This window comes from Clytia hemisphaerica, unplaced genomic scaffold (genome assembly GCF_902728285.1).
Source record: "Clytia hemisphaerica strain Z4C2 unplaced genomic scaffold, Clytia hemisphaerica genome assembly, whole genome shotgun sequence".
Lineage (NCBI taxonomy): Eukaryota > Metazoa > Cnidaria > Hydrozoa > Leptothecata > Clytiidae > Clytia > Clytia hemisphaerica.
The window spans coordinates 366,586-375,599 of NW_027103651.1; the positions used below are offsets into that span (position 1 = coordinate 366,586).

The window sequence follows — 9,014 nt, forward strand, 5'->3', positions numbered from 1 at the left end:
TTTTTGCATCGTGTAAAGACTTTATTTGCTTTAGTTTTCGTTGATTTTTATGAACTATTTTTTACCAAAAGTGAGACTTATTTTTTGCTTTGTTTTGGTTTGTTGTTATGATTCCATGATGATGCGATGGTTAATTGCAATAAAAAACATATTTTTCTGTTGGGCTTGGAGAAAGTTATGGATGGATTATTGGATGAAGTATCCTAACGTATACATTTCCTATGTAAATGTAATGAGAAGAAGAGAGAGAAGTAATTTCACCAAATTATGGCGGCTTTCACTGCAAATTCGATTGAAGACGATAATAATGAACAATATTCGATGAACTTTTAGATCGTATACTGGAATTTCATTAAGTAAGATGAAAGTATCTTTCAAAAAATTATGGACAAAAATCCAGACGGTGCGATTATCGATTTGCAATTGATGCATTGGAGTTTTTTCACCACTGCTGCAATTTGATATTTAAAGACGATGATGCGATGGATGATTTGATGAACTTTTAGATCATTTATTATCATAAAGTGTTACTGGGATTTGATTAAGTAAGACCAAAGTATTTTTCAACAAATTATGTACAAAAATCCAGACGTTGCGATTATTAATTATTGTGATTGATTGATGCATGGGTTGGGCGGCAATCGAAAATATGTTCCGTTTGCGTCAAAAATCTTCTTGAAATTGAGTCGGTCGGTAGTAAATTGCAATTGCGATTGATGCATGGGTTTGAGTTTTTCACCACTGCGATTTGCTATTGATCATTTATTATGATAAAGTGTTACTGGAATTTGATTTAAGTAAGACCAAAGTATTTTTCAACAAATTTTGGACAAAAATCCAGATGGTGCGATTATTGATTATGATTGATAAATAATCAATTATGATTAAATATCGATTGCAGTCGATCAGTATCAACTTAAGTACATTACATCGATTACCCTATTGATTTTTACTGACTTAATAACTAATTGATACATTAACGCAATCGATAGATAATTAATATATACTCACAATTGTTTCAATAAACTATGTATCAATGCAATCAATATTTTATAGATTACTCATTGATTGCAATCGATAATCGATTTTCTATTTTTTTAATATTTTATTTTGTTTTACTGAACTAAATTTCTTCTAGATGACTTTGAGTGAATTATGTTTTAAAAAAATATTGATTGTTTTGTTTCTGTTGTTGTATATTGATTTTAGGTGTTCTACACTTGGAAGCTGCTAAATTTATTTTTCCTGTACAAGGACCATAAAGGAGTGGCAAAGAAAACTTCTTGTGTGATTTTTAAGAAAACTATATATTGTTTTGTTTTTACACATTTTCCTTGCAGTTCTTATAAATAAAACTTAAAAAAGCAAATTTTATTGCAACTTTCTGACTCATTTAACATGTCATTGAAATGGTTTACAGAAACTGTAATTATTTGGGCCTCCTGCTTTTTGTTTCCTTGGTTATCACTAACCGACGTCAGTTTCCCTGAAAAACATTGCAACGGGCGCATCATGGCCTTGGCTATTAGCTAGTTTGTACAAAGATGGGGGGCAAGATTCTCTAAAGAATGGCTGAAGTGGTTTTTCCCGGAAAATTCTTATTCGCCTTAAATAACGGATTTTCGTATTTTGGGGAAATTCCCTTTAACCAAATAAGAAAATATAGCTTTTCTCAACGTTGACTCATTATTTTTTTCAGATTTTTTGCACAATGATGCAAAATGACAATGCCTAAAATGTGTCTGAGACCGATTTTCGGAAAAAAAATATATTTAGGCAAATTTGGGCCAAAAACTGCCTAAAAATAGGGTTTTTTGGACTTTGTGCAAAATCCTGTCATTACTTTTTTCTGATTTTTTGTACAAAGATGGAGGGCAAGATTCTCTAAAGAATGGCTGAAGTGGTTTTTCCTGAAAAATTCTTATTCGCCTTAAAAGACGGATTTTCGTATTTTGGGGAAATTCCCTTTAACCAAATAAGAAAATATAGCTTTTCTCAATGTTGACTCATAATTTTTTTCTGATTTTTTGCACAATGATGCAAAATGTCAATGCCCAAAATGTGACGGAGCCAGATTTTTAAGGAAAAATCTTTTTGGGCAAATTTGGGCCAAAAACAGCTTAAACAGTCTTTTGGGCCTGAATAGTTTAATTGATTTTCGTATTTGGGGAAATTCCTTTTTACCATTTTACATTATTCAACACACAAACTTTATTTTTCAATTCTGAATTTTTGTACAATTATTGTCACTTTTTTCTTATTTTCATCTGATGTTAATCATTAGGTAGGTCCATTCAGCATGTTGCTTGTTCACATTGGATTGACACGGATGTTAAGCTCGTGGTCCACTTAGCTTTTTTGATCGCCGAACAACGCGTACGGCTCGATTATTGCATAAATTGCATAAATTAAGGCTTCAAGGCTTGTCGCAATGAACAGCGTGAGCTTTTCTGAAAGTTGAAAATTTTCAACTTCGTGCGCAAAGCTGTGTGTCTCTTCTATATTGTTCTTTTGAAGTAGCCAATCAGCGAGAAGGTAAACATGCTGATTGTGTGTTTATTTTTATCATGTACAATTGCTTTTGTTTTAATTTTCTCTTACGCGCAACTTTTCTAATTTTCAATGGAAGTATAAAAGCGCTCAGCGACCAAAACGCTCGAGCTGTGCGCGTTGTTGGGGACCAAAAAAGCTAAGTGGACCACGAGAATTCAATACATCTGCCTTAATTTTATCTGTTATACTGTATATTNGATAATTAAATACTATCCACTGATTGCTGATGATCCACGGCACTATCGTAAAGAAGCTAGAATTGCTTGCGTACTCTTGCTTGAAAATGATTGACAGATAAAAATTTTTGTTCCCGCGCGGGTGTTCTGCAAGCGTTCTCAACTCAATCCTAGCCCGTGTTAAAATGGGTAACAAGCTTTGACAGATCATTTTGATGGAGTTGTTGGAATGTTTACAAGACTCTTGGCCAGTCTTGACAGAAAATCCTTTGTTATTGATTTTTTTGTCATGATGACAGTCATAAAATAAAGATCTTTCAAACAAGCTTAAGTGAATGAAAGTGTCAAAAGTGTTCCTTCTACTTCAAACAAATGTAAATAACGCTGTGTTATATCTTATATTGTTTATCAAGATCTCTATTGAAATTTTCTTTAAAAAACAACCATCATAAGCAAAGTTTATCATTAAGAAAGTTCGATGGCTTAACATTTGGATTTTATAAGTACTTCTTAAAAATTGGATAACTTCTGAACGCACGCTGACTGGGAGATAAAACTCTCAAACATCCTTTGCTGGCTCTAAATTACTCAAATTCATGCAAATCTCGACACGGATCTCAAACTGGTCACAGACTTTAAAAACAGGATTGATTTATCCAAACTATTTATTTTTTAAACACTTCAAAGTTTCATTGAACAAATTGCTTAGACGTTTCGAGCGCTCCCTTTATCCAGTCGGTGGATTTGCTTACGTCATAAAAATGATAAATTAAAGGGACCTGAAGACTACTACGATTCATAAAAACTAAATTGTTGCATTTGAATAATAATTTCCTTGTTCTTATCCATGTCCTAGTGTCTCTAGAAACGCACTTCGGACCAAAACTTTATATACTTAACCCCTTAATAATACCTTATATCAAAATTAGAGCACAAAATTGAAAAGTTTCTGAACTTTATATTTTTTCGTACTGTAGTATACCTCGTGTTAAGTTTAACTTACATAGCCTTCCGGTCCTCCGGCTTTCCTGTTTGGTAATCATAAAATCATCTTTTGATAGCGGTGGATGGTCTTTGCCCGCACTCGAATATTATGAAGTGATTATAAATGACGTTTTCATCACTGACAAAGTGAACAGTGGATGAACTCAGAAAGCATTACTCTGACCAGACTGACTAATGTGGAACCAAAAGACAATCCTTAATCATGTGATAGTTTAACTAATATTCAAATTTACTGGTAACTTATGGCAAGAGGACATGAATAAGTAATTGTGGAGATATTTGAAATCTTAAGTTTTATGATAACGTTATAAAGCACATTTTCCCTAATTTCTCAAAAAAGTAGAAAAATAACATTAATAACAGTCATTTCTGAAATCAACATCCAAATACGCTTCAGTTTTCTGTCCGTTTTGGAGAAATGAAAACAAAGTTTCTAAAAAAAATCAGATATAATCGTAAACTGTCTCAGGAAGGGCATCAAAAGATACTTTACAATGCGAAAACAACTTCTTGCAAATAAAACAAACTGATGATCTGGCAAATGAGCTCCTTCATGCATCAATATCCAACATAACTTCAAATTGTCTACTGCTTTCTCCTGCAACAAAAGAAGAAATGGAAAGTAGAAGTAACGTAAGTAAGTCTGCAACCGCAGTCGGAGGCGACCCGAAGGCTCCTCTTTCGATAGCTGTCTACACGAAGAAGGTAGGGGAGGGCGCAACTCTTTCTCCCTGGATTCCTTCGCTTACCCTTGATCCTTCTCTTAATAGCTGAGCATCAAGCAGAGAGGCATCAAGTACCATTTTGGGAATCTTTGGTATGACCCGGCTTGGGGTTGAACCCACAACCTTGCGCACCGTAGCCGCATGCTCTACCACTGCACTACGGTCGCTTAAGTAGGAGTACTTGAAAAAAAAACATACAAAGTGAGAGAACAAAGAAAGTCATAAAGAAACCTTTTAATTGATTACAAAAGTTTAAAAAGCGTTCAATACTATACTCACATTTAAGAAGAATTTTTTCAAAGCATCAGCATCGTCATGGAAATGTCTAACGGACGTCTCCAGCCATGCATTATCCGTGTTTCGTTCGTCATCCATGTAACCTTCGTATATCTATAGAGTGACGTCACAAAGATAGAAAAGTTTTTTGCCAAGATTACACAATATGGAATATTGATAAAACAGACTGGGCAAAAATTCATCCACCTGGTTGAATTTTCGTCTACTCGACCAATACTTTCGATTAGCAAAAAATTGTTAAATAAAGCGTTTTATTCCCTCAAAGGCTAGTTAGTGTTTACCAATATTAAGCTCTCAAAATCCTCATACTTTAACAGGGTCAGGTTTAGTTTTTGACACTCCCTTCAGAAGTAAGTTTCAAGCCTTACTCCTTACCCAGATTGGTAGGGTGTAGATGAAACATGTATTTTAATTAAATGCATTTCTTACTACAAAAATGCCCATCTGAACATTTCATTTATTTAATCTTACAAACATTTTTCGTTATAAGAATATACTTTATGAGAATATTCATGATGAAATTGGCCAAAAAATTAAGAATGTGCTAAGAACATCACCGTTATGGAATTTGGCAACAGAACCTAAGCCATTTGTAGAGCATTTTTAACTGTAAATTGCAAATTATCCCCGGCAAGGCTCAATAATTTCACAGGCAAATGCAAATCTATGCTTTAGGTGTGTATTACATGCTAAATTTAGATTGACTTGTACCGTAAGAATATTTTAAGATGGTTTTCCCCAAAAAGTTAAGAATATCCGTGATGAAATTGAAAAACACCATTTTTCATAAAAAAGCGTGTACCTTTCGCTCGTTTTTCTCCAGGAAAACAGAGGTTGCAGTTGCATGGTTCCTCACAATTTCTTTTGCACCCATACCAAGTTGGCTCAACGTTTCGTTACATAACAACTTTTGCAAACGAGATATGAAAGGTCTTTTCCCGATATGTTCACCCTTTCAAGAAAAATATTATGAATCCTAAAAGATGACAAGGTTTCAAACAAACTTGGGCTTTAAAGGTTCAAAAAATATTGATACCGAGGTTAGCTTTCATACGATGATAGATAGAAATGAGTGGAAATGGAATTCAAAACGAACCATTCTGATTACTAGTAATGTATTAGCAGCGCCTTACATGCCTGGGGGGGGGGTACTTAGGCAAAAATGGCTGCTGGGTATGTACGGACAGACGGTCACCTTTCACAGTCTCTCTAAGGGTTGGTTTTCGGAGGTCCCGTCCGCACATACCCATCATCCGCCAACCCTGGTACCCCCCCCACGGGCTTACATACAAAAAAGATAATCATCATTCACGAGTAGTCAGACAAGTGAACACGGCCACACAAAAAGAACACACTCACGGATGGTAATTTGTATTGATCATCAGCACTATCGTTTCGAACGACCAACACTTCAAAATATTCCCTCTCGTCGTTAGTCGTTTCCAACGAAACATTCTTTCTCCTGTCAATGATATACAGTAAGAATAATACAACTTAGAGCTCGGAAGTCGCTGGTAAAAACAGTTTCAAATTGAGAAGAGTCGTACGAGTTGAGACCTAGCGAATTCTAGAAGCATTCTCAAGTCTGCTGAAATCTAGCCGTTTGTAGTCTAATCGCAGAACATTTACCGTAAACATAGAATCGTTTGAGCAATTTGCCTACCTGGTGATGATGAGCTCTATAATGTGATTGGGACCGAAAAGTTTCAAACAACCGCGACCAGAAATACCTGTGCGACCGATCGGATTCCTGGAAAAAAAAAATTAAGAAAAAAGATTGTTCACAATTTTGCTAACTAACAAAAGCAAGAATAATTTTTGGATGGTAAAAATGCGCAAAGCAAATTCATTAAATTGAAAACAATTCTTTAAAAGAGACTGACGAACCTTGGGTAGCCAGAAACCACGTCGTAAATCCCACAGAAAGATCTGCGATCGATTTGACCATCCAATGCATTGAAGGAAAGTTTCCTCGGACTATGGATCAGAAAAGGTTGAAAAGATGTGTTGCACGGACAAGTGACGAATAATATAAGTATTCAAAAGCGGGAAAAATTTGATAAAATAATAGTGTTCCTAATACACAATGATACTTTCAAATCAAACTTTGTATGTTTGATGGTATTTCAATCTCCCTCTTTACTAAAGAACAGAGCGTTTATCACAATAGCATTGAGCAAGATTAAAATGTGATATGATGTGTTTAAAGGTATTGAGTTTAAAGCACGATAGGTGAATCTTCAACCTTTCCATGGAAAATCAGTTGCTTCATTTCCCGTCCAAGAGATTTTTCTATTTGATGGTTTTAGACTTACTCTTCTTCTTCTTTCCCATGGTCTTCAAGAGCATCCACCACGATTGATGTGTATGGCTTCGGTGAGTACGCTGGAAATTCCACCTATAAAAACAAAGTGATACCACATTCTCAAGTATTGGTTTCATGCATATAAACCGTCTTGGAATATAACTTTAAGAACTGAAAAAATTCTATCTCTTACCAGAATAAATATTGATTAGATAGTCAAGAAAAAATCTTTTTCTAGTCGTTCTATTCAGTGATTTTATATTTTTGTTAAAACTCAACGATTACGCAGGTGATATTAGATGGACAGTGAGATGATATGGTAGGAGCCTCACCTTCCAATCCACCATACTGTCAGGAAAATAAAATCGTCGAATATCAGTGAACGGATATTTCATGGAGCGCGAAAGCACGTGGATAAACTTGTCTTCCTTTGGTGGGTTGAAGTGGTCAATCTCAGGGGGAATATCTAATTTGATGTCTTTCAATGATCTTCTTTGAACAAGAGTTGCCGGTTGTTCATATATGTCCCCTTCTACAGCAGGACGGTTGTCTTCTTCTGCTTCTGGGACCTGCTCTTCGGTTTTTGCATTCAATGAGCCCACTTGGGAGTAAATTTCATCCAGTTCATTACTCTTTCGATTGCGCTCGTTATTGATGGCAGTCTCACGCAAAGGATTGCTATTGGTTGGGACAAGACTATTCTTCTTGCCAAGAAACATCGCATCTGCTTGAAGTGACATACTCCTCGACTGTTTAAAACAGAAAAAAATGTAATAAAAATCGTATTACAGGGAAAACAGCTTCTCCAATTACGAGAAGGATGCCTTTTTCAATCTAAAATTGACCAAAAGATTGAATGTAACTAGCAGAACAAACACAGAAAAGGGACATACCGCTGACGCATGTCTATTGGCGACGTCGGACATATTTGAATGCATTCTACGATAATCAAAACTTTTCTTTTCCGGTGTTCTACGATCTTTTGGAGTTTGACGAATCTGCTCCACAGGACCGAACTGTAATCGTTGAAGCGCGAGCGGACGGATTTGATCCAATGAATTCAATCTCTTATCCATTTCTAACACTTTGTCTAAAGTTTTCAGCAGGACGTTCTCTAATTGATTCGTTCTGTAATTAAAAAATAGAAAAATAAAGGTATAGAAAAAAATAATATATAAAAATATCCAATAATATCGGTTCCTTGAGCACTCTGTAGACTCGGTTGGCCGCTCACCACAAGCGATTATGCAAAGCCAAACATTGGTGCACTCTGGTGACAACAGCAGTCTATGCTGTTTTACCCGGGCTACACTGATAAGTCGTTAAAATATATAGATAAAGAAGTAAGATTTAGGAGAAAAAAACATAAAGGCAACGAATACCGTTCTATGATTTGATCCAGTTTTCGTTCTTGAGGGGTTAATGCGCAAAGGTTAGCCAAATACGTTTGCTGACATTCCTCTTCGAATTTCATTAAACGAAACATTTTCACTGCAAGGTAGAAAAAAACGTACGAATCAATACTAAATTTTCTAAAAGGTTTACGCGGAAACACATATGACGTCATAGGGAACTCTATACACCGAAATTATGACATAATATTTACAGTGACTGGCAAGAATCTCAAAACTGCAACTTACATTGATATTTCTGTCGTTCCTTATCGTGTCTCTCTTTTTCATCAAAGTAACCATTCGTGTCCAACAAGAAGGATTTCAGAGAGAATTGTCGGTTGAATTGCCCTGCATAGTTTTTCTTTTTCTTCTTCGACGCTCTTTTCTTCTTTATGGTAGGAGTACAACATTTCTTCACCATAAAGCAAACAAATTGGTAGATGTGTGAAATAAACTATAAAGGGAGGGACCAGGATGGGCCGTTCTATGTACCCTTCTACCAGAAGATACCACTGCCATTTCCATACACGGTTGGAGTTGTTTGAACACTGGCATATGT

At 35.5% G+C, this 9,014-nt stretch overlaps 1 protein-coding gene across 1 annotated transcript in view; it reads right to left on the reverse strand.

Annotated features, from left to right (window-relative positions):
- Nucleotides 1-8,988, reverse strand: part of LOC136803131 (uncharacterized) — a 14,020-nt gene extending 5,032 nt beyond the window's left edge. Inside the window, exons 1-11 of the mRNA XM_067059881.1 lie at nt 8,702-8,988; nt 8,444-8,552; nt 7,955-8,189; nt 7,394-7,810; nt 7,072-7,154; nt 6,644-6,733; nt 6,420-6,506; nt 6,116-6,218; nt 5,559-5,708; nt 4,739-4,849; nt 4,262-4,332 (exon numbers count right to left, since the gene is read on the reverse strand). Of these exons, the coding sequence (XP_066915982.1) occupies nt 4,262-4,332; nt 4,739-4,849; nt 5,559-5,708; nt 6,116-6,218; nt 6,420-6,506; nt 6,644-6,733; nt 7,072-7,154; nt 7,394-7,810; nt 7,955-8,189; nt 8,444-8,552; nt 8,702-8,876 (1,631 nt within the window). The 5' untranslated portion in view covers nt 8,877-8,988. The remainder of the gene's footprint in view (nt 1-4,261; nt 4,333-4,738; nt 4,850-5,558; nt 5,709-6,115; nt 6,219-6,419; nt 6,507-6,643; nt 6,734-7,071; nt 7,155-7,393; nt 7,811-7,954; nt 8,190-8,443; nt 8,553-8,701) is intronic.
- Between the last annotated feature and the right edge of the window lie 26 nt (nt 8,989-9,014).